The following is a 24,501-nucleotide window of genomic DNA, read 5'->3' as shown; positions in this document are numbered from 1 at the left end:
CTACGGTGCCTCAGCGCCGGAGCCAGACGGGGGAGGGGGGGGCGGGGGAGGCAGAAGCGCCGGGCTCCCGCTTTCTCCTATCGGTTCCCTCCCCTCTCAGAGCCGAGCACCAAAATGGCGGCGGCGCCGGGCGGTAGGAGTTCTCCGGAGACACCGCCCCGCGCAGGCGCGCTGCGCGCCGCAGCTCGCGCTGGGGGGGGGCGGGGGGGGAACGACGCGGGGCTGCTGCGCGCCACGGGGGGAGGGGCGGCCGAGGGGAGCCCGGGGCCGTGCCCGCCTCAGGGAAGAGGCGGCCGCGCTGAGGGAGGCGGCGGGCCGGGGGGGCTCCGTGGCTCGGTGCCCCATCCTCGCGTCCGGAGGGGAGGGGGCGGAGGGCCCTCCCTCCCCAGTCCCTCCGGGCGAGAGTCATTCAAACCTTCCCCAGCGCAGCCGGCGCAGACGGGCACCCCCAGCTGGGGGTGAGTGAACGTGAACGGCCCCGGTGGTGTGTTGAGTTGGGGGGGGGTGGTGAGACCCCCGCGCCTTCTGCAGCCCCTCAGAGAGCAGGGCCGTCCTCCCCACAGACCGCTTCCCTGGCATGCTGCAGGCATGCTTTACCACAGGTCGCCCCCAAAAAACTCTGCCCAGTCCATGGGCTGAAGACATCTGAGGGGGGACCTGCCAACATACCTCCTCCATCTTCTCCCCATCCCTCTCTCAGCACATCCTCCCTCCTCGGTGCTGCCCAGCCCCTGGCTTTCCCTGCTTTGCCATGGCGCCCGGAGGCAGGCTACACTTCCCTTCCTTCCAGGGTCCCTCCTGCCCTGCCTCGGGCTGCCGTGGGCCTCCCTCCCCTCTCCCACACCTCCTAGCTCAGTGGGATGCCCCGCAGCCAGGCACCCTGAGCACAGGCGGTTTGGAGACAGAGATCACCTTCCCTGAGGTTTTGTTGGTTTTATTAGTTGATTATTTTTTTAAGGAACAAAATGGACCGCTGTGATAACCTCCTCTTGATCTCGAGATAATTTCGTACGTGCTCTAAGAGACAGGTTCTTGTCTCCTTATAGCCTTGTTCCCAGATAATGGGGTCAAGGCCCTGTGTCTCAGGGCACAGGCGGGAGGGAAGATGGTGTTGCAGCCGCAGAAGAGGAAGGAAACCCCGGAAAGGACTCAGCAGGCCTCACAGGCAGGGGCTCAGCAAGCACTTGGCATGTGGTGCAGCATGAGCTGTTTGAATTTTAGAGGGAGGTTGGCACGCAGTGACCTCAGACAAGCAGCATGGGCCTTTGCGTGGTCTGACTCACGTTTGGGAGGGCTGGCAGTGGCAATCAGCATGTCTAGCTGCAATAGACAAGGGTGCGACAAAATAACTGCACTAATTCCCCAGACATGCTAGAAACCTTTGCAAATAGTGTGATTTTAGCTCAGTCTCATGACTTTGTTTAATTTGTGCTTTTGATTTTGTTTTTTTGTTTTGCTTTGGGGCTGGCAATGTGAAATGAAGTAGCACTTGCAAGCAAAAAACATTTAAAATGGAGAAATAGATTTAAGATGACTGTCTTGAAGTGCCTAACTGGACTGTTGTGCAGTCTTATTCCAGCTTTACCGTCTTTCTTTCATGCTCTGCCTTTTCCAAAAGCTCAGTCACAACATGGTAATTTTTTTTCTCTTTGTTCTTCTTCCTACATTGGCAACTAGTGCCAGCTGAGGTGTTTGGATTGGAACATATGGGCTGTGTCTCTGTAGACATTTAGCCGAGTTCAAATCATCTAAAATGGAAGACTCATCCAGTGTCATTCTTGTGTTTTAGACAAAATCATCCAGGAAAGTCTCATAACATCACTAACAGGAAAGGATCTTAAAGTAGGCCCTGAATACATGTACAGGTATCACTTTACCAGCTGCTGAAATACAACCATCTCCTGGGTGGAAAATAGCAGCTGTTTAGTCATGTACAGCAATACTAGCAAAACAGTAGACCCAGAGATGAATAATACCACCTGAAAATTCACATCTATGCAAAAATACTTTGTCCATTGCTAGGGAAGCTTACTTAGTAGCTATACCTTTGATCCATTCCTACTGGTTTAACTGCTTGCATCTGCCAATGAGAGTCAGTTTTAAACACATGTAGACAGGCTACAATAGATTATGAAGGTTATTATGTTTTGTTCTGTCATTCGAACAGGTTTGGATCGTTTTCTGTTTGGCCATGGCCAAAATTTAGATTAAAAGATAGTAGCTGGACTTGCAATAACATGCTAAATAATGTTTAAAAATAATTACAAAAGCCACAAGTTAGCAGCAGAATTAGTAACACATAGTATATAAAAAGGAAATAAAAATTCCTATTGCTGCATTTTATTGAATTATAATTTTTGTTATAATAAAAATCAAATGTAGTAGGTCAAATACACAGTGATTTTGCTTCCATTTCCTGTGGATAATTCTAAATCTCAAAAGAGCTGAAACATGTCAGGATTAAATAGTATTTAATTATAAACCAGTTTTTGTGCAGTACTGCATGGGGCTGGGCTGATGGTAGAGAACCAGCACACCCACCTTCCCATCCAGAGAGGATTCTAAGGCACAGAGAGGTTTTCAGTTTGGAAGGAACTGCCACAATTAGCTGTTCTGAACTTGTATTCATGCAGGCTGTAGGCATCCTTCAAGTAATTCCCCCCTCAGTTTCAATAACTGTGGTTGAACTCGTCCAGATCTTCTAGGTAAAAGATCCCACGTTCTACTTACGTATGAGAAACAGGTGACTTGTTCAAGATCATTAATGTTATCTGATAATACTGGGCTTCAACTTCCTAGACTACAGACAATCATCTCAGGTGTATTACATTCCTACAACTGCATTTGGTTTAGGAAGAATGGATAAATGTATGGTACCACTTTACCTTTTTATTACATATAAATACATTTATGGTCTTTGTCTTACCTGTTGGCAGCTTCCACCCTCAGAGCATGGCCAAATAGTTGTAGCACAACTGAGGAGGTGGGGAGCTCTTAAAGTGCATCAGCTGCTGATGAAATAAAAACTCAGTTGGCAGAATATTCCCTTGAGAAGGTCCCGTCCCTCTTTCCCCATGGCCAGCTGCTCCTTCTTCCTTTCACCAGAAGCTTCTGACCCCACCAGTCGGGCAGAATGCCAAATAAATTGTACATGTGGCTGGTCTCATAAGTAAGGAGAAGTAAATTTCTGTCAAGGGTATAGAATGAGAATCCTTATTTGTTTCAAATCAAGTACTGGTATGCTTCCAATGCAAAATTAACGACCCTAATTTAAACCATGAGGAAATTTGGATTTGGAGGTAGACAGCTGGAGAAGAAATACAGTAGTGAAAGCAGTTATGAAACAAAACCTGAAGCAATCACAATCACTTCTCCAAATGTGGAAGCCTGAAATACTTCAGGATACAAGTCCACTAATTACAAATCTAACAAATATGCCTATACAGCTTTACCTCTGTGCTGGCAGGAAATAGGAAAATAGATCATCAAGAAACCTAGTTGTTATTCTTCTGGACTTCCTAATGTATCAGCAGTTTAAGGGCTGGTATTTTGATCACTCAGTTCTGGAAGAGTTGTTTGGCTATTCTCTTACAGACCAGAAATAACTTACAGCTTTCTTAGTTCATTGTCCATCTGTCCACAATGTCTTGTGCTATACTGTCTCTGAGGACTCGCTGTAAAAAAATAATGCTTTTTACTGTAAGATACAAGACTGACACATTTAGGAGATCAGCGAACTTATAAATAAAAAAATATGGAATCAGCCTAAAATCCCTATGAGTACATGTTTTTCTTGAGCTAACACAAAGTTTAAGTGGGCTCTTGAAGGCTAAGTTCCTGAAGCATCATTCTTGATAGGAAAACTGATCAATAATAATTATAGCTCTGCGTACAAATCTGTCATCTCTCCTGCAATTTCTTTATATAGGTAACTGTAGTAAACAAGAAGAACGAAGTGCTTTATATCTGCCGAGTTAGATAAAATTGCCAATTTTAAAGCAAAGCAATTTTATTATTGTTTAGCCTATGTGTTAGTTTGAAAAGGTACATGCTGGACTAAAACGAGCTACTGCTAAATGATTAGGATGGTTTGAACTAAGCTAAACTCCGTGGTTTTTTACCTAAACAAAATACATGCAAATAAGATAGTGCATACTGTAACTTTCAACAGTCACATTATGCTCAGATGAAAAGAAATTTTGGGGGTGAAAGCAACAGAAGTTTTGTTTTTATCAAATCAAAATACATAATACCTGCCCTTAGGTTTAGTTCATGTAACTTAGCGGTATTATACCAGTAACTAAAAAAATCAGAAAAAATAATGCAGCACTTCTCTCTAAGGTGGATCATCTGCTTTAAGGAAAAGTAATTTCCTTGTAACTGCATTCTAAGCCTTATATTGATTTGCTTTGCACAGCATTCAACTGCACCATTTAATAAATAATGCAATCACAGAATTGCATATACTGATAAATGGAAAAATGGATCACCTGACTATCTAAAAATCAGTATTCAAACATAGAAGGAGTGATGGGGTAGAAGCTGGAAAAAAAACCCCATGAGTTTTCTCAAGATGTTTCTTTAGCTTAATAATTACTCATGAATGTCTTATATTCTCCTATGTCATCTAAGAATTAGCCTATCAATCATCAGCTTGGTTATTTGTAATAGTAAGTAATACCCTCTAGTGGTATACATAGGAAAAGGAAAAGAAGCCAGACAAAGAATGATTACTTTTTTTTTTTATCGTGAAAGAGGCTAAATAACATTCTCACTTGTATAACATAGGGTATCACTGGTCTGTCAAGAAGTGCTAGTTAAAATGGGAAATGCACTGCAAGCATTAGACTTGCGTTAGATGTCTGGGTTTAGTTAGAACAGCTGGGTCTAGAATATGATCTAGACCACTAAAAGTCTTGAATCACTTGTTGTTTGCAGACAAAACAAATTGCCACTGCAACACTTGCAGTCTGGAAGGAGTGGTTCTAGTGATGTCCGGGTCAGAGAGATCTGTCCTTACATCTGAAGGCTACATTTAATTCCTACACATTAAAAGTAACTCTGTAAGCAAAATAGGAATACTCATCGGTCTCCAATATTGCAGTGTAATAAAGTCTGCATTTCCAGACTCCATGTGCAGTTCAGAGTTCATTATCAAAAAAAGATTTTCTGAAGAAACTCATAATCAGGGTTTCCTGCAGTTATCAGGTCTTTTGTTTTATTTGCCAATTGGCAAAGGTTCAGAAATTGAGGTGAAAACTGACAGTGCTGGAGGAAAAAATCCAACAAATGCCCCTCTTACCAAGAAAAAGCTGTTGAGCTTGTTAAAAGAAGTATGCAAATGCTCTTGAATCTTTTCCAGAAGCCCAGTCTACTAATGTAGAGTCGTCTAGGTCCATTTTGAAATCATCTTTGTTTCCATAAACAAAATATCCCTAAGTAATGGTAATATCCAGGAACTTCTTCCGTTTCTCTAAAGTAGCACGTCAATGTGCAGTATTTGTCATGATGTGATGATACTTGACTAGTATCATATCATTCTGATTGTCACTTTGGTTTTGCCCTTCTCTTGCAACCCCATTATTGCTGCAAGATTTAAAAGCTTTTGGTAGTTTGTCATGATTTTCTGGTGGCACTGATTACTTCCTGCCCCTCCAAAAGGAAGGATCTCATACTATTCAGGTATCACACTGGTTCAGACTTTAAATCAGCTTCTAAACTAATGTTAAGCAAGATGATAGTCAGAAGCCAATTATTTTAAGGCCTCATGAAGGAAGGATTTACTATGCTTTATCTTTCTGAGCTGTAGTAATTCTGTATTATGTTCCTGGCATTAGTTCAGCTACTGCAGGGTCTTGGACCAGTGTAATCTTCAGTACCTCTAGTTACCTCGTTACTTTTTTTCCTATGCTGTGGCAAACCAATCTCTGCTCTCTTTATCCTCTTCTAAAGCATATAATAAAAGAATGAAAAAAATTGCCCATCTCCCAAGCTGGTGTAACTTCACTGATACTAATGTAGTACTATAGGATCTAATTAAGCTCACTAACTTTCAGACTCCACATCATGGTTAATAAAACTGAGACAGTAGTTAAAAAGTTCTGACAAGGATTTATTAATTTATGCTTGTGAACAAACGTGTCTGACAGTTGAATGATGAGATTGCCATACTCTATACAGAGAGTTTTTTCTAGAAATCTTCTTTCCACTGTGGTGACAGAACTTGCAGTGTAGAAGTTCAGGAGTGGGTGTCAGTTCACAGACTCTAACCCAGTTACAAAGATGGCTGCAAGCCCAGATGAGATGAAGGTTCAGACTTTCTTGCTACTGTTTCTGTTTCTGTATGTTCAATCTTGCTGAAAAACCAACCAAGCTGTCTGACATCTGGCACAGGAGGGAGACACTAGGTGTTACCTTCCTGTGTTAAGCTGGCTAGGAAGTTTTATTACCAAAAAGAAAAGGGAAAAAAAAATCTCAAAAAGCTATTTTGAGCTAAAAGCTGTAAGGAAAGAAGCTAGTCAAGCTGAGCCTTCTGTGCCTTTTTTTCTGTCCATGCTGAAGGATGAGAAAAGTCTCCTTCAAAGCAAAAGAACCTCTATACTTTAACTGGGGGAAAATGGCAGTTCTGTGGTTACTTTAAAAATGCTGCTTTCTGGCAGGTGGGCAGATACTGAATGTAAGTGGCATTTTGTGCAGAACACTTGCAGATGGGCAGATATTGACTGTAAATGGCATTTTGTGCAGAACACTTATTTTTCAAACCTTTAAATACTGATTTATGTATATAAGAAAGACATATAAAATCTCTAAGTATTTTCTCCAAGCCTTAATTTCCTCATCCACTGGCAAAAAATAAATATTAAAGTTTTCTAATCTTCACTTGAATTGTCAAATTCCTCCCAGTCTGATACGCTCATAACTTCCGATGGAAAGTCAAGGTGATACTTCATGCGGTCTGCGTGCCATTCTGAGAACCATTTCTCTGTTTCCATTAAAATAGCCCTGGGCAAAGTGAGGACACAGGCAGCCATCCCAGAAATATCATCCTCCAGCTGGGGTCCTTCCTCCCAACAGTCTCTCTCTGCATCGTAAATGTGGACATAGTCCATGCGGATTCCTCTGTTGTGGGATCTGCCTCCCAAGACATAGATCCTGTTCTCTAAGACCGCAATACCTGGCTCTCCATGTCCTGCAGGAAGTGGACATACATTTGTCCACTGATCAGTGCTTGGCTTATAGCAGGCAACCTGTAAGAAAAAGAAAGAGATTAGCCAAAATCAAACTTGTATCTTAGTGACAGAGCCTGGCCATATGGCAAACTATTTAGGAAGCCATGCAATATCATCAGTCTTTTGACAGGGTGTTGATAATGGAGAGAGCATATCACTATGTAGCAGAAGTACAGTACTCAGCAGAAAACTGCATAGTTGCCATATAGCTTTGAGTCACAACTTCTGACCCTGCTGCTGGAGTAACAGCTGTATGTCATTCAAAAAACATATACAAAAGTGAAAGAGCTGGGGACACATGCTAATATAAGCTCAGACATAATGCATCTGTTTGCATTAGGAAAAAAAGTGCTGGAACATACAAATATGACAAATCTGCTAAGCTGTCTCTGCACCATATGTTGGGAAGTTTTAGATTTCATTGGGTACCTACTTGGCTAACTGCTTTTACTTGTAAGCACCTTTTTATCATTCAGATACACTTTTCAGCTAGACTTAATTCTGCCATCTTCATTGGCTTTATAAGAGCAGTTACTTTTTGTGTATTCTCTTCATGTCTCTAGCAGTTCTAGAAGCTGGAATAAGACTCAAGAGAATTCAGCCATCACTTACCAGGTGCTGTACATTTAACTGCATTATACAATTGCCATCCAACGTATCCTTAACAACCCTGTCCTGCAATTACACATTGGTAATTCAGAAGTCCTTGACTTACTTTTAGAAAAAAAATGCACGTGAGAAGACAATGTAAAGTAAATTCAGTTGATGTGCTACTTATTGGGTATGTGCATGCCAATGAATGTTATCCATCAAAGATGTTTTAAAATTGGTAGGAATTCCAAGTGCTAGAGCTTTAATGCTTTGTGGGTTAGACAACGCATTCAAGACAGACAGCAGTAAATAAATCATTGCAAGTTCTGCAATTGAGTGGGGGAGACCTGCTGCAGTAGCTGTTGCTGGGCAGACAGTTTTATTTGCATACTGAGTAGGAGAAAGACATTACATCAGAGTGCAAGCATCCATAAGAAACAGACTCTTACAAGAAAAACACAGGTATGACATGCTCTCACCTGGTGAACATCCCTTCTGTAGCCAGAATCATTGTTGCTTCCTCCAATTACATAGAGCTTTCCTAGCAGTGCAGCCATCCCATGCCAAGCACGTCTCACTGGACCATCTGCTAAAACGTCCCAGCGGTCAGTCTTTGGGTCATAACATTGTAGCTCCTTCAAATAGTCTTCTCCTCTCCTCCCACAAGTAATATACATCTTCCCATCCAGTGCTGCTCCAGCATGTGCATATACCTGTATCACCACATGGGAAAGCAAGAGGTTGAGGTCTGGGTTTATGTATTTCTCCAGATTTCAAAGTATGGAATAGACATTAAGGGAGTGACATTCTTCATGAGTTATGCAGATACCAACATCTGGAAGGATTTTCTTATAGACAATGCCTTTCTAGGTGATTATGCTGTAAGTGTGAATTTCTGAATGAAATACAGTAGAATTTCTAAAACTTCCAGAACTGCAGTGAGTTCTCATTCTTTATTGTTTCTTGATTAGAAGATCATTCATACTATTACTTTTCTCCCTAGTCTACTTGGAAGCCTTTCTGTTGGAGATTTTTCTTATACAAGCGGTGTTATCAGGAATGCAAGATATCCTACTTAGTAGCACTCAATTGGATCTTAAGGCTTTTTATATTCTCAGCATTGACACACATTTATTATTTGTGACCTCATGCAAGCTGTTTATCCTCTCCTGCCTCTGCATCCCTTTTGTAAAATAACAGTAATATTTATATTTTTAAGGTGTCCTGAGATTCTCAATTGAGAGGCATTATGGAATCACAAATATTATTTTGTGCTGGTCACTTGACTCAGAGCTTTTAAAAGGTGTAGTAGAAATCAGCATAGTTTCTTGAAAGATTACTCAGGATTTTAGTTTTCTTCCCTAACCAAGATTCATCAAGCAGTTGTTTGTATTTATCTTCCTCCTTTGCAACACTTTTAACCTGAAAATGGAAATTCTTGCCTTTTTTAGCAGTATTAGAACTCAGAACAAACTCTTCCACTCATAACCCCAATTCCCATGTCACTACATCATTTCCTCGTTCATGGGGTCATGACTGCTAGTTTGGCAATTGCTGTTCTAGAAGGATAAATGGTACTGATGACAAAAGATAGCTATTCACTCACGTATTTCAAATGAGTAATGGTCTTACATTAGCTCACTGCAATGTGATTCTGCGTCACATAAGCTACTGTCACCAGAACTTGTTACCCAATCTCAGTTCTGTGTCCAGGAACTACGTAGTCTATAGAAAGTGATGTACCTTCTTCCTGGGGCATTATCTCTTTTGATCAGGAGTAAAGCATGTTGTGAGGACTGTAAGTGAGAAGCTTGTACTACTGTGGCTCATAGTTTACCTGCCTAGGAGGAATGGGAACTTCCTGTTCCCAGAGGTTATGTGTTCAATTTTAAATGCTTTTAAGGATTAAGACAATAAATGTGCAGGGGAAAACAACAAAACAGGAAAAATAAGCATTTAACCTCAAAATGTAATTTACATATATTAGTATTCTCCTTTCTTGATATTCATTTATCTTATATACAGCGGCTACTGTTTCCCATCTGAATATCAGCAAATTTAAAGCTACACATGAGAAAAGCATCTAAAAAGATTAAATCAGGAATTGGGGAACTGTAGTAGTGCGTGTGGCTAATGCACTCCTTACCTCCTTCTTCAGAGGTGTCACATATTCCCAAGTGTTGCTTTTAGGGTCATACCTCTCCACTTCCCTCAGGTCTTCATGGTAATCTCGGCCTGCGACGGCATATATATAGTTGTCCACAACACAAACACTGAGGTCAGCATGCTCTTGCTGTAGGGACTGGATCTGGAACCATTTGTTGTGTCGCGGGTCATACCTTGTAAAAGAATGGGATCAAAGAAAGTTATTCATACAGCCACAGAATCATTGCTGGAATACCAGACAGCACCACAGATGTGGGTTACTGTACTGTCTTTGGCTGAAATTGAGCTCAGCTGTAAGTGGAGTGAAATTTGGCCTTGTCAGCATTTTATTATTAGCAAAGTTGTTTTATTCTATTTTTAGAAGATGTATTTTAGCTGACATAATCATGCTATAAAAGCCTAGGTTTTCCATTATCTTATACACTGCTGTCAGGTTATATATCAAAATCCCTGCTTGCACAAAGCCATTCTACAAGGTAAAACAGTCTAAAAATAGCACAAAGACTGAATCTAGATCTTCAAGAGTCCCAGAGAGGCATAAATATGTGGTGGGTTCTTTGATTCTTTTCCCCAAATATCTGCTGCTCAAAGTGAACCTCATGATTCACTTTCAGATCAAAATCTGATCTGGTCTGGAAATTTTAGTTACAGAGAAAACTGGTTGTGAAGTGAAACTATGCATGCCATAAAATAAGGGCAACTCAGCTAAAACTAGTAAAAATGACCACAATATAAAGACAAAAGGGTTTGTATCTGATTTTGCAATGGAATGGGCATGAAGGTCTAAACCTGAGACTTCCTCCTGCTCTTCTCCCTGGCACAGAATGTAAGAGGACACTGGAATGCACACAAATTCTTGAAAATCAACCAGTAATAGCATTTTATTTAAAAAAACCCTTTTGGTAGCTAAATCCCTTTCTATTGGGACCAAAACTACACACAGAGGACTTCTAGAAAATCCTAGTTCAAGAGCATCTAGACAATCTAGGGTTCTAGGTTCATTACTGCTTCCCACACCTTTAATACTTCCTCCCTCCAACAAGGCAGAAAAGTAGCACATGTAATACTCTTGAATGAGTAGCTGTTTCTACCCTGTCAGGCTTGGCTTTGTCCCATAAGCACTGCTGGAAGCTTCCTGTTACTATGAGGCTCATTTCTTTTCAGTGAGGCCCCTGCTCAGTTCCTAATCTTTCGGCTAGCAAGTGTACAGCCTGTGCTACTGGCTTACTGACTCAGAGATGGGCAACAGGGTGGTAATAAAAATAATAGCAGGATTATCCTTATCTTACCTCCAACACCTTGACTCTGCTCGAAAACCACTTACATTGTTGTCTCCGCCAATTAAATATACAAAATTATTGAGAACAGCAATCCCTTGGTTGGACATTCTGGGGGCTAGTGCAGCTGTAAAGTGCCTCCACTCTCCCAACAAGGGGTTCAGATACTTGGCTTGATCACTGAGGACAATGGATGGAGTAGAATGCATCCCTCCAAATCCCACTACACACTGGAACTCTGATCTCAGCTGTGTCTGGGAGCTCTGAAGCATTGGCTGAAGACATTCATTCTTGTGGTACATTAATGCATCTGCGACTGTATCTTTTAAAGGACATGGACTTAATTTGTCATGAAGCCTTTGCAGGATCTGGGGTTCCATCAGAGGAAAACGAACTGTCTCAAGTAGCTTAAGGGGTTCCATCAGGGAGACCTGATCTGTCTCCAGTTGCTCTGGAGAATAATGATAAAAAAGTGCCCCATCATAAACTTCAAACTCATAGTTAACCTCCAAACGGTTGCTGCTGAGAAGGGAGTAGACCTTCTGCAAGGGTAGCTGTCGGTACACTTGTGTCCTTGAGAAGGCTGCAAAGTTCTTCAAAATGTAGGAGTCCAGCTGATCACTCAAATGTCTCAAGTCATAATGGTCAGCTAGTCTGTATACATCGAGGATGTTCTCTTCGTCCACCCAGGACATGAGAAAATCACAACAGAACTTAATGACTTCTGGAATCTGCAAGAGAGAGATATTTTTCATTTCAGACACCACTTGCCTCACACTCAAGAGACAGGTGACAGAAGCCTGGGATGACTGCAAGAAAGTTGTCCACAAGACGACTGCTCTCCTCACAGTCTGATCAGCATGTTCACTTGCGCCCAATTCACCTTTCTCCAGAGAAAAAGAACTCAACATGGGTACATAGATGAATATAATATAGATCTTCTAGCCACTCTATACTGCAAGCCTATGAGTTTGGCTTCAGGTGCAGCAACAGCAATGTGTCTTCCAAGACACATGGGACACTGGACAGCCAGGCTACCTGGTTTGTTAGCATGCCACCAAGCTGCAGGCTGCCTGGGAGGCAGTCATGAAAACGGAAGGCATGGAGGACGTGGTGAAAGCCAGGTTTACAGTCACTCCAGAGCACTACAGACATACTGTATCAAAGACTGTATCTGTAACAAATATATCTGCATCACTCAAGAGCACAGGAAGCCATTTGAAAGGAAAATTAATATTTAGAGTTGTCTTCTGAATACCATTTGAAGTTGTATCTGGCAGGAGGGACTACTGGCAAATAAAGAACTAACTGCTGTCCAAGAGCCCCTCTGCTAACAAAGTGGTGCTGAGTGTGTAGAAACCAACCAAAGCAAGCACTCAGAAAGTTTAAGATTTAGTACCAAAGCCTTGTGCAGTGGTTAGCTGCAGGGGAAATTAGAGAAAAAAACTTGTCTTAAAGGCACATGAACTCTGCACTTATTGCAGAAACCATAGTGGTAGGATTTCCTGTAGTGTCAGGGTCAGGGGAGGTTATGTGCCTGTGGACTCAATCTGGGGAAGATCTTGAGCAGCACAACAATTTCTGAGCAGCAAGCCCTGTCCTTTACCATAGGTGAGAGGTATTCTATTTCAGGGAAGCTTTCATAAGCAGATCAGTGGAAGTGAGTGCTATATAAAATAGACCTCTAGATGAAATGGTAAATGTTTATAAGTAATAAAACCATTGGCACAAATGAGATATGCAAGTACTCATTCATCGTTCCTACCCTTCCATAGTTAGTTCCAGTGGATACAGCATCCCAAAGAAATTCTTCTCATCAGACCCATGCTCTTATTCACCCCCTAACCCTCCATCTAACCAGATATCCATGTTTCCTGTTTCTTTCATTGTTGCTTTTGTTTCTTGCTTCTCTTTTGTCACATCTCCCAGTACCTCACCTGAAGCTGACAGGCTGCAGCTAAGGTTTCCTGTACACTGTTCACACTGAGTTCCAGCTCAGAAGTGTAAATGAAGTTCAAGATTTTACACATTGCATTGTAGGAGATGCCATGAATATGAACTTCTTCTTGTTCCATCTCTCTCAGTCCTCCTGCAAACATTCCTCTGTAAAAAAGACAATGGCACATGCTATGGCAGATTTGCATTGAAGCTATTTTCAGTTTGCTTATCTTATGTTTTCCTGGGAACATAAAAAATATTCAGAAAGATAAAAACCTAGCCAGACACTTTTATGGGATTACTTCTTCTCTAAGCCAATGATACAAAGAGTACAGGCCTTTAGGACCTAAGAAAGTAATACTCTTCATTCTGCAGGAAAACAGTAGGGGCCATCTGAAAGGTACGATTCACAGCTGAAGGACTTAAATACAGACCCAGTACATATGGATGGGCAGAGGCAGACTCTGGGTGTGGGGGAAGAGGAAAAACAGAGGAACTTGGGACTGTAGGAATTTTTTCTAAGCTAGAGCAGTTCTTCCTCCAGTTAGAAGTTTGCCTGGATTGCCTTGGGATTTGTTTGTTTGCTCTATGAAAATAAAGTCAGTTCAAGAAGCTGCTAGTCAAACTGACCAGGGGAGTGCCTAATTTAATGGACAGCGAGTCACACTATAGGCACGTAACAGAGGAGTGACCCACTTCCAGTGACTTTTTGTGTATTATGAAATGATCACCACAATAGGCAAAGTCTTACAATGCTAAGGATATGTTAAAAGCCACCCAGAGTGCATTTATGCAGAAGACACCTGTTCAGATAGTCTCTCCTCTTTATATACCTCTAAGTACCACAGGCAGTGAATTCAGTGGAGGTAAGCTCACTGTGCAGGAAAAAGAGCTTTATTTCTGTAGAGAAATAACAGAGAGATGAATAAAGCCATACTTGGTATTTTGCCACACATTCAGCTTCATCTTATGGGTCTAATTTTACATCCAGAAGCAGTGTGCCAAGGCAGAAGATTTGGATGTTGCAGGTTTGAGTAACATTCAGACACATGCTTGTTACTGCTGTACTGAAGTGTACCTGAAATAGTCACAGGATGCAGCTAGAAGTATGCGATGAGCCTCAATAGGTTTCTCTTCCACTACCAGAACTACATCGAAGAGGATGCTGCTGTCTCGGAGAGATACCAAGCCACTGAGCAAGGCCTGAGAGTGTTCTGCACTGCGGTATGTGTTGCTGGTGCGCTGCTGAAGGGAGGGCTCGAGTTGAGCTTTGTGTGGCTGAGTCAGCTCCTGATCCTCCGCCATCCCAGGCAGAAATGCTCAGCCACCAGCTGTAGCAGAATGAAATCTGTGAGACAACAGAATCAGCAAAGGTTTGTGCCTTTTGCTTTATGAGTGGTCCTCTGACCCCCGCCTGTCACAGAAAATAAATCAAACCAACTCTTCAGTCAATGGAGAGACAGTTCTACCCCGAAGAAATTATTCTGAATGATGACACTGGAAATAGACAGGTGTACATCAGCACACCAAAGTGGCAGAACATGTTTTTTCAAACAAGTATTCTGACTTTTGGGGTTTCAGTCCAAGAGTCAGAGTATGTAGCATGTGGGGGTATTTTTTTTTAGCAAGAGTTTCACTTCCCAACCCATTACCAGAACCCCTTGTTTCTTTTGCATTTCTGCATAATTTATAACAAAGAACTGACATAATTTTTGCCAAATTCCAAATTGCCTAATACCCTCAGATAACTTTGCTGCAATATAAACTGCACCTTCCGTCTTTCTCTTGATATTTTACCACAGAATCTGAAAGCTCTCCTCTTTCCCTGTCTTTGCTTTTTCATTTTCCTTAGCTGAGCACATTTCCAACTGTCATTCTATAAAACACTATACGAAACTATAGGCTTCAAAGTGAGTTTCTTTATTGTGACAACTTCAAGCTAGCATGCACAACTGCTTTCCAATTCACCGTGATTCCCTGCAGAGAGAGGGTATTTCCTCCAGTGTAGGCACTGTAGAGAGCGATCCCGTACCTTTTTCTAGGCTGCCACTGACACTGTAGGAAGGTCCCCTATGGCACATGGGGAAACATCTGTAAAAAGCTAGCTGGAAGTGATTGTGTTTCATGTCTATGGTTAAGCTCTCAAAATCTCATGAGTCCTATTCTACCATCCTGTAATTTACCCCTTCCATTGTGTTTGAAGAATGTCAGAAGTTGTAGCAGTTAGAGCTCGTAGACTCTATCCAGTTGTCAGAGCACATTAAAAAACCCTCACATTAGCAAAAGGAAATAACTTAGCTGATATGGCTGTTTAAGACACAGTTATAACAGCCTCTCCTCCAGCGGCCTGGGAAATAGCTTAGTGGCACAAGCGATAGTCACAAGGGCTCATCAGCAGTCAGAGAAGCAAAAGCAGAACAAACCCAGCAAATCCAAACAAACAACGAAGAAATGGAACCATTGTTTAATTGTGCCATCCATAGACAGTGAATGCAGCATTGGAAATCTCTCAAAAGTACTGCAAGGTATTCTGTGTATGGTCAGTGAGGAAGGAACTATCTCGATGACACCAAGAAATATGAAAATGTTTATTGTTCTGCCTGAGGGAAGTTACCGTACAACTGTCCAAAACAAAAGGAAGCTAGGTGGCATTGTGTGGTAAATGGGATGGAAAAAAACCTGAAAAAGCATATTAGTGGTTGTCTGCTCTTTGCCAGCAAAACCAAGACAACCAGCTCAGAAGAGGATCTCTGATGAGACAGCCTTCTAGGGAGCACATTCAGGTTGATTATACAGGGCAAACTATCCATCATCAGCTGAAGAGATGAGTAATGGATTATTTTTCATGACAGGTAGATGCTTTTCCTAGAAATAAGATGACTGCTTTTGAAGCAGACAAAACATTACTGTATCATTTGATTTGCTCCTGGGGAATACTAGAAGTAATGGACTGAGGCAATGGAGATAATATAGTAAGAAAGGCAAGTGAAGGAGTGAGTGTTACTAGATGTTGATCAGAAGTTTCCCATTTCACTAGAAGGGAATAAATGAAGGGAATAAGTAGGGCGAGATATGGTCCAAATGAGGAACAGATTCAGATAAACCACATTAGCGTTGTTAATGTGGTTTAATGTCTTAACACTCCAGAGTTAATATGTGGTTAATGCTCCAAAAAAGGTTGCATTTTTTCAGCTACTTAGAGAGCTATATCAAAAGAAGTCCCTATGAGAGTAAAATCATTGCATCAAAATGCAGAAGTAAATGTAGCAAATGAAGTATTTTCTGAATTCAGAGACTTTTGTGGGTAGGGGAAACAGCATGACCCTTGATACAATCTTATAGTGGGTCATATAGTGTAGCCATTGGTGGAGGAGAGGTAGGGAGAAGTAAGCGAGGTATATTAAAACTACACAGGCCATTGAACCCATGTAACAAGTGTTAGCAAAGAAATGTGTTGTAGGAGACGTGCTTTCCAGAGAGAGAGAGAGAGAAATACATGCAGGGTCGAGTGGGAAACCTGTATAATCATGCCAAGACTTTATTTAAATCTACTTTTAATTAATATAACTGTAGACAATTACTATTCAGAATACATTCTGTATCCCAATAATCTTAAAAAGGAACAGAAAGGGGTGAAGCTTTCAGCAAGTAAAGCCCCAGAAGGGATCCAATCTTACAAATATGGTAACTGGAACCAGGAAGATCAAATAGTATTATGAAAGAGAGTAAATTAAAAAAAAAAAAGAGAGAAATAATTCAGGGATTCTGAAGCCTGTACAAGCATTAGTATCTGCAGAGCTTTCAGTGACAAATGGGGCTGTCTTGGAGATCTGCAGGGAGTTTATCTCATTGCTAGTTCTACTAGATATGGACTTGAGTTATCCCACAACTGTTAGCAATAGTTGAACAAACCAGCCCTTCTAGCAGACCTGTGGTAAGCCCAGTGTGGTCAAACACAGATGCTGGGAGTGCAGCTGAACCATCCTCCGCAGCTGATTTTTGGCTAGTCAACAGCTGAGCTAACAGGTATTTTGCTATGCTCTATTTTCTGAATTTTGGCAGTCCCTACTTCTTGTTCTCAACTTCTGCCCCTGGATTGTATCTTGGCTGTCACTGGTGAGCTGGACTGTCCTCAGGTGGTCACTCATGCATGTACACCAACACAAGAGCTGCCTTGTGCGTTTGGAGCACAGAGCCACTATGATATGGAAATTCACCACTCTCTATAGCTACCTGTGAGTATTTTGCCATCCACAGTTATTTGCTGCTAACCAATTTTGGGTGTGTAGGTTGAATACTGATGCTGCTGTGGAAAAAGGGTGGAATACTACTGAGCAGGTACGGTGTACGTGGTCTAAAACTTGCCAGCACTCATAAGCTCTTTTTGTACCTGGATACGTGAAGTTTCTTAATTACACTGTGGCTACTCAGAGAATCTATATCCTGTCATGCGTATCTCCCTACTCTCCTAAATCAGGCTTCAAGGCTCATAAATAAGTGTGAATGCCTATTGTCATCGTTTTAACCAGTGGTAACACACTACTCTAGAAAAATTCTCACTGCTATGTTTTTTATGAATTGTTGCCTACTTATAAAATTAAAGGTGAGCATTTATGGTATTAATCCATGATGTCTGACTGATATAGGTGGTTCAGTCCTCTTCTTTGAGCCAGAAGCCAAGGAAAGCCTCTTAACTCATACCTAGGTAGTCTTAGGAGCTGGTAGACAGGACCTTTAAGACAAGGAAGTCTTGTGGGGGATTACCAGCAAGATTCACTTAGCTGATTACTGAGTGCCCTCAGCTTTGTAGTAGCTGTACAAGGAGCAGCTGGGGTTGGGTGGGTAGGAAGTTACAAAGAGTGGTTGTTGAAGCAGGGTTAGTGGAGTTGTGCTGTGGGCTGCTTTGAAAGAAAAGTGGGGTGGTTTTGACATTCAAGTTTTCTGGATTAAATGCAGTATGCTTGGTGAGCTGATAGTTTATTGTATTTCCCTGAATATTGTTCTAAATGTCAACTACAAATTTGTTGGGGAGGGCTATTGGCGTTGGCACAGCACCTTGCTTCTCAGGCTGTATTGCCTAACTATGACCTTTCTCCTGTGTGCTTTGTGCCTTTGTTACTGTGTCAAAATCTGGTACCCCAAAGAGTGGAACTGTGCTATTTTATGTGTGGTGTACCAGCTGGGTGTCGGGGAATGACTGTTACTGTGTCTAGGAATTGTTATGCCTTTTAAGTGCCCATCAATGTTAAAAATAGCAAGGAACTTTATTGAATTACCTCTGTATATTTTTAGCTGAAAATAATTTAACCCCATTTCCTCAAACTTGTATTTTGCTTAATCTTTATTGTCCTTTAAAAAAAGCTAAATGTAGTACCAGCAGTACAGCTCTGAATGGAGAGACAGAACAGGTTTGTTCAGCTTCTTGCATGCTGCAGAAAACCTTCTATTTACTGTTTTCCCTTCCTGACCACTCACGAACTTTGCTGGCTTTTAGGGCTTGAGACACTATTTTCACAGGCTGGCATATCTGTCCCTGTAAATGAAGGAGTTATAGGCAAGCCCTTGCTAGCTAACGTAAATGCACAGTCCCTTGGACCATGCAGCTAAGTTCCCTCCATCCTGAGCCTCTCTACTAGAAGGGAGCTTGGAGGATGTTCTTGAGGCCTCTTTGTTCTCTTACTTCTGTTATTGAGAAACTTGCTCTATGACTGAGCCAAGTTCCTAGAAATCTGAGTAATACTTTTTTCCCCCTCTCATGCAAGTTTCTCAGTGCTGGTTAGCTGTTAACAGTGGGGTTCAGTGACCGGGTATTGCAGGACTGACCCTAAGGTGGAAGAGATGAGGCACTCTTTCTGTTTGCTGTGCTTCTGTAGCAAAGATAAAAAGTATTGTCTTATGTCCTGTGGGATGCTGTCTCCAGAAACAAGGGAAGGCAAGTCCTTGTTCTAACCACTTTGAAACTGCAGACAAAATCAGACTAGAGATTTTCTTAGCTGGGTGCACAAGGTGTTTGAAACTGCAGTTATGTTGGTTTGCATTTGTCTTTTAGAGGACACGGGTTAATGTAGTAATTAATTTTAGGGTATTACAATTGAGCACCCAGTACATAATGAGGAAGGAGGCATATGAGGTCAGTAATTATATGTGCATTTCTATAGGCAATGCTAATGTAGGAAGACATGCACTGTTTGGTCACTTCAAATCAACGAGTTAAAAAAAACAAAACAAAAAAAACCCCTATAAATGGCAAAACCCTCAGAGGTATGTAGAAAGACATGACTGCTCTTTTTCAATAGAATGAAATTTTCTATATTCTGTGCCTGGATTCCATTTAGGAACCAGGAGAAAGCAGCCATGCCTTGCAACAGTAGACATGGAGTGAGCATGGAGGAAATCTAGTATTTCCTTCTATTTCCTGTACTATATTCAAAGTTCATTGTATCACTAGTGGCCTCTTGTAATATGCTATAGACACAGTGGAAGCTAGAGTATCTCAGTGGCTTGCTGATAGCTCTGTGGGATTGTCTTGTATTCAACTTCCATTGCCACAACATCCTTCTGCAGTTCACTTGTATGAAGAAGTACAAGTCTTAGTAAGGCTTCTGATTATTCAACTGAAATAATTGCTTATCTGTACATGAAAAGAGTTGTGGTTCAGGTTTTTTAACAAAATCCCCCCTCTGATCAATGACAGAATACTTGCTTTCACAGCAAAGGTATGTGGTTTATGACTGAGGAGGTTGGCACTGGGACAGGAGGAATTGAGGGAATGGATTGTGGCTTGATCATTCAAACAGCAAAATGGTGAGAGACCGGTATGCTGGCTTGCTCTTGTGCTCAGTGAAAATCCTTATCCTTTTAAGAACACAGGGTATAGGAATGGAGTAGCTCAACTAGAACGGGGAAAGGAAAAGTTAAAGGCATGGTAAAATATATGTGGTAGAAGAGAATGCAGCGTCTGTCCTACCTGAATTTTTAAGTGCAGAGCAATTGTTACACCAAGGTGTTTGTGTGCTGCTCCAGCAAAGAACATTCTGGGGAGTGGGAATTCATACAGCTTACAGCATACACTTCCTGAGATTGAGAACAGAGTCCTGCTTCCCTAAGAATATATCCGTGTTGTACCTGGGAGCACTTCCAAGCAGCTGGGTCAGGGCATATGTCCTGGATGCATCCTGCTGCTATTACTGGTATTGCATGGTATGATACACACCTAGACAAGTATTCACCCCTTCTGCGACTAGCATCCATGTCATACAGTGATGCTTACTAGTGTGTGGCGTGTGGGTAGGTTTTGGGGGTTTTTTGGTACAGTTGTGCTGACAGCCTTGATTCTCTACTGTAGAGAAATGGCTGGATACAGGAAGGATTATCCAAGTTAGTTTCTATGGAAACTCAGACATTTTTGTATTGAAGAGCTTGTGGCTGTCAGTTACATCTCTACAAAGAGGTGTTTTATGCAAATAGTGGTATTTTCTTGTGCATCAGCTGTGCCCAAAATAAACTAGAGCTTGCTGGTGTCGGGTATCCAAATCTGTTTAGCTTACTGCCATATGGACAGGTTGTTCAACCTTGGTGGGGGTCCCATGCTTTCTTAGAATTGTGGAATAATTTAGGCTGGAAAGAAACTTGGGAGGTCTCTAGTCCAATCTCCTGCTCTAAGCAGGGAAAACTTCAAAATGGGGTCAGGGTGCTTGAGAGCCTTGTCTAGTCAAGTGCAGAATCTCCACCGTTGTCAATAATCGGAAAACTGAGTGCTTAACCATCATATTTGTTTTCTTCTTTACCCTGTGTGAATTTCTTTTCCTGTGCTTTGTGACACTTGCCTTTCATCCTTGGCACTGTGCACCACAAAGAAGAGTTTGGCTCTACATTTTCCTGTACCCATCAGATAGCTTAAAAAATGGCAACTGGCTCTCCCCTTAGCCTTTTCTTCTCTGTATTGAACAAACGCAGTTGTCTTGCCTTGCATGTGCTTGTATCTCCTTGTACGTGCTCCTTCTTTATGGTGGTCCTCCACTGAACTCACGTTCTTCTTGCAGCACGGAGCTCAAAGCCGGGCATGGTATTCAGGTTTTGTGGGCTTATAAGTGCTGAATAGAGTGGGAAGTAATAATTTCCCATGACCTACTGGCTATGCTCTTGCTAACACAGCCCAGTATGAAGCTGGCCCCTGTTGGAGAAATCATATTCAACTTGCTGCTCATCAGGACCCCCAGACTCTCTTGTTGAAAAGCTGACTTCTAGCCACGCTTGTCTCCAACCTGCTCCGATATATGGTGTTACTCTGACCCAGGTGCATGACTTCACTTTTGCTATTGAAGTTTATGTGGTTCCTCTTGGTCCATTCTTAAACCTTGCTGATGCCCCTCAGTTGCAGCTCTGTCCTCTTTCTTGTAGGCCATCTTCTTCATAGCTTTTTTCCTAATACAGAGCAACCAATATGGCGTGCTGATTGTGATCCAAATAGATTAGGCCCTTAGAAGTCAGTGCATTGGAGGAAGTTTAAAATCTGTGCCCTAAGGCTTCCCATACCTTCATCTCTCCCTAGGGAGTAACAAGAATTAGGATCTAAGCCAGGCTTCAGCTGAAAGCCTGACAAGATACAAGACTGGAGCAAAATGCTAGTTACGCTGACTCTCAGGGGTTGCAAATGCAAATAGGCAGAACCTGGCTATGTACCAGAATTTTAACAGGGCAGAGGGCACATGAACAAATAGATCAACTAGTCATGGAGTGTGCAGAATGGGGAGGCTGCTGGATGCCTGTGAAAATAGTTCAGAAAACAGATGTGATGCCACAAACAATGTAAACTGAAAAGCAAAAATACTGTTCATTCTAACTGGAGTGCAAATACTGGAATAATTCACCAACTATATAATAATTTGTAATGGGCACTTGTAAGACTGTTTGCTACATAGGAGACAATTGAGTACACCATTATGTGTAGACAAGACTTAGGCCAGTTTCATACTTTTTGAAGAAAAAGGGAAGAGGGGTGAAGGAAAAACAGAAGCTTTGCTCAGCAGTGCTTCTTTCAGAATTATCCCTCTATGAATTCACAACTGTGCAGAAAAAATCTTCTTCCTGAAATACCACTTCACTTTAGGAATGTTCTACAAATATGGGAAACAACCCAAACAACTCCTTTTGACCAAGGTCCCCACAAAAAGAAACAAACAAAGACATCTGGTAGTATATTATATCTCAACATTAGTTTTGAACACTTATCGAATGATGAGATGCTTTTGCTAGGTCTATACACGCCATCTTTCTTTAAGTCACTAATGGAAATATGCAAGCACATCACTCTGGGCTGAATTTCTGAGCCATTTTCAGTTTCTAGCATTAGTAGTATACTTGAAGTGTGGGAGGAAACCAAAAGGCGTGGCTTGGGAAACAGCTTTTGCAAACTATGCGGTCTCAAATTTTCGCATTCATTCCTTTCAGAAGCAAATGCCTGTTGTGGGTTTTTTTTCCCCCCCCAAGCCTATTACAAGTTATTTCTAAGACATATTGAGAATAAAACATCTCATATTTAATATCTATATGGTAAAACTCCCATAAAATGTATCTATGTTTAAATATATAAATATTTAAAAAGATTTTTTCCCCCATGAACAGTAGTATAACCTACAGAGTATGAACTTTCTAACTTGAATATTTTGCCTTATCCATGAGTAATTTGCAACCTACCCAAATTCATAGAATTGTAAAGTTTTCTGTGGTGTATTTTTGGGAGGCGGCCTGTGGCCCAAATGCTACCAAGAAATTGTAATAAGGAAAACAAAAATTCAATACAGTGCTAAAATGCTTTCTCTTATAGCTTCATCATCTTTTTAAGAGTTTGATTATCTCTTACTACTTTTTTTCCCCCCTCTCGTTCCTAATCTTGAAACAAGATTTGCTTTTCAGCTGAGTCTTTCAATAGTCATGTTCTGGTTTGGATGGAGTGGCTGCCTGTGTTTGAAGGAAGGAGTGTTAACCAGCTATATTCAGGCAGGGTGTACCTGCTTACCCTAAAAACAAGTGGCCTACCATTAAGGCTCCAGCTTTTTCCAGAATCAAGAGGTAGTGTTTAGTTCTATGTCCAGATAGATCTGGTAAATCTGTGAAGTATATGTTCTTTTGACAGAATTGTTTTAATTATCCCAAGAACTCTTAGAAAGCCTCTCAAAAAGCCTGAAGTCTTTTCCACAATAAGAACAACGCTTTCTCTAAATGAAGCTTCCACAGGATCAAGCTCTCCAAGTAATAACTACACCAAAATTGACAGTTTATAAATTAGCCAATGATATACGTTCTATGAATATTGAGAGACTCAGCTAGTTGGCAAGAGTTGAACCTGCTTTGTTGAACTGCTTAAACCACATAATGAATTTTTAATAGTTTAAAATACAAGGAGGAAAAAAAAATTGGAAAGGAATTAAATCTGTGCCAAATACAACAATTAAGTGACCTGGAAGAGAGCAAAGGCCTCTTCCAGCACGCTCCAGCTCTGATTTCTGTACCAAACATGAATTCATTCATATTATTCACCACATTAATTTTGTTCTTGCAGGGATCTGTAGGGTTCCCCCTGCCCTGTAACTTATATGCTTCCCCATCAGCAACACAGAATGAGCAGTTTTCTCTGCAGGGGAAAGCTACCTGGAGTTGCACATCATTAAAAGAGACAGCCTGACTCTAGACTAACCCTGTGATGAAGTGGTGAAAGCCAGTTCAAGCATGCTTCTGGTTTTACTTTCCCTTCCCCTGCTGAAAATGCCTTTGCAGGTCCTGAGACCCAATATCCTCCCCCTTGCTCATCCCACCTCCCGCGCAGGCAGCCCAGGCAGCTTTATGCAGGGACGTACGTCTTGGCCTCGACCTCGCCAGGACATCCTCAGGGGCTTCGTGCAAGCAGCAGGGCCTTGGCTTCAGCCGTGGCCTGGCTGGGGTGGCTTCGTGTGGGCGGCAGGGCTTTGGCAAGGGGCTGCCTTGGCCTCGCTGGGACGAGGGCGGCAGTGGGGCTGGCAGGCCCTGCTCCGGTGCCTGCCGCGCTGCCCCCCCGACCTGCTCTGGCCGTCGCGGCCCGTGGGCCCCCCCGTGCCCCCGCCCCTGGGCATCCCTGCGGCGAGCAGGGGGAAGCGGGACACCGCCTCACCCGCTCGGGCCTCGTCCCGAGGGGGCCGAGCCGGGATATGCTCCCGCGCTCGGCCCCCCTGCGGAACGGGTAACGCCGCTGCCGGGGCCGACTGGGGGGCGCCGCCTCCCCGGGAGCACGGGGCGGCCCAGCCGGGGGCCTGCGCTCCCTCTCC

At 42.2% G+C, this 24,501-nt stretch overlaps 1 protein-coding gene across 1 annotated transcript; it reads right to left on the bottom strand.

Annotated features, from left to right (window-relative positions):
• Positions 1-6,099: 6,099 nt before the first annotated feature.
• KLHL22 (kelch like family member 22) lies at positions 6,100-24,081 on the bottom strand. The gene is made up of 7 exons (XM_050906949.1): positions 24,058-24,081; positions 14,280-14,549; positions 13,201-13,366; positions 11,276-11,994; positions 9,967-10,159; positions 8,300-8,533; positions 6,100-7,247 (listed from the first exon to the last, which is right to left on the bottom strand). Exons 2-7 carry the CDS (start codon positions 14,504-14,506, stop codon positions 6,870-6,872), a joined length of 1,917 nt encoding a protein of 638 aa, XP_050762906.1. The 5' UTR covers positions 14,507-14,549; positions 24,058-24,081; the 3' UTR covers positions 6,100-6,869.
• Positions 24,082-24,501: the final 420 nt, after the last annotated feature.

This window comes from Gymnogyps californianus, chromosome 16, assembly GCF_018139145.2.
Source record: "Gymnogyps californianus isolate 813 chromosome 16, ASM1813914v2, whole genome shotgun sequence".
In the NCBI taxonomy this organism is placed as follows: Eukaryota; Metazoa; Chordata; class Aves; order Accipitriformes; family Cathartidae; genus Gymnogyps; species Gymnogyps californianus.
Note: the sequence above shows the minus strand (reverse complement) of the source record. Positions and strands in the feature narration are given on the sequence as shown.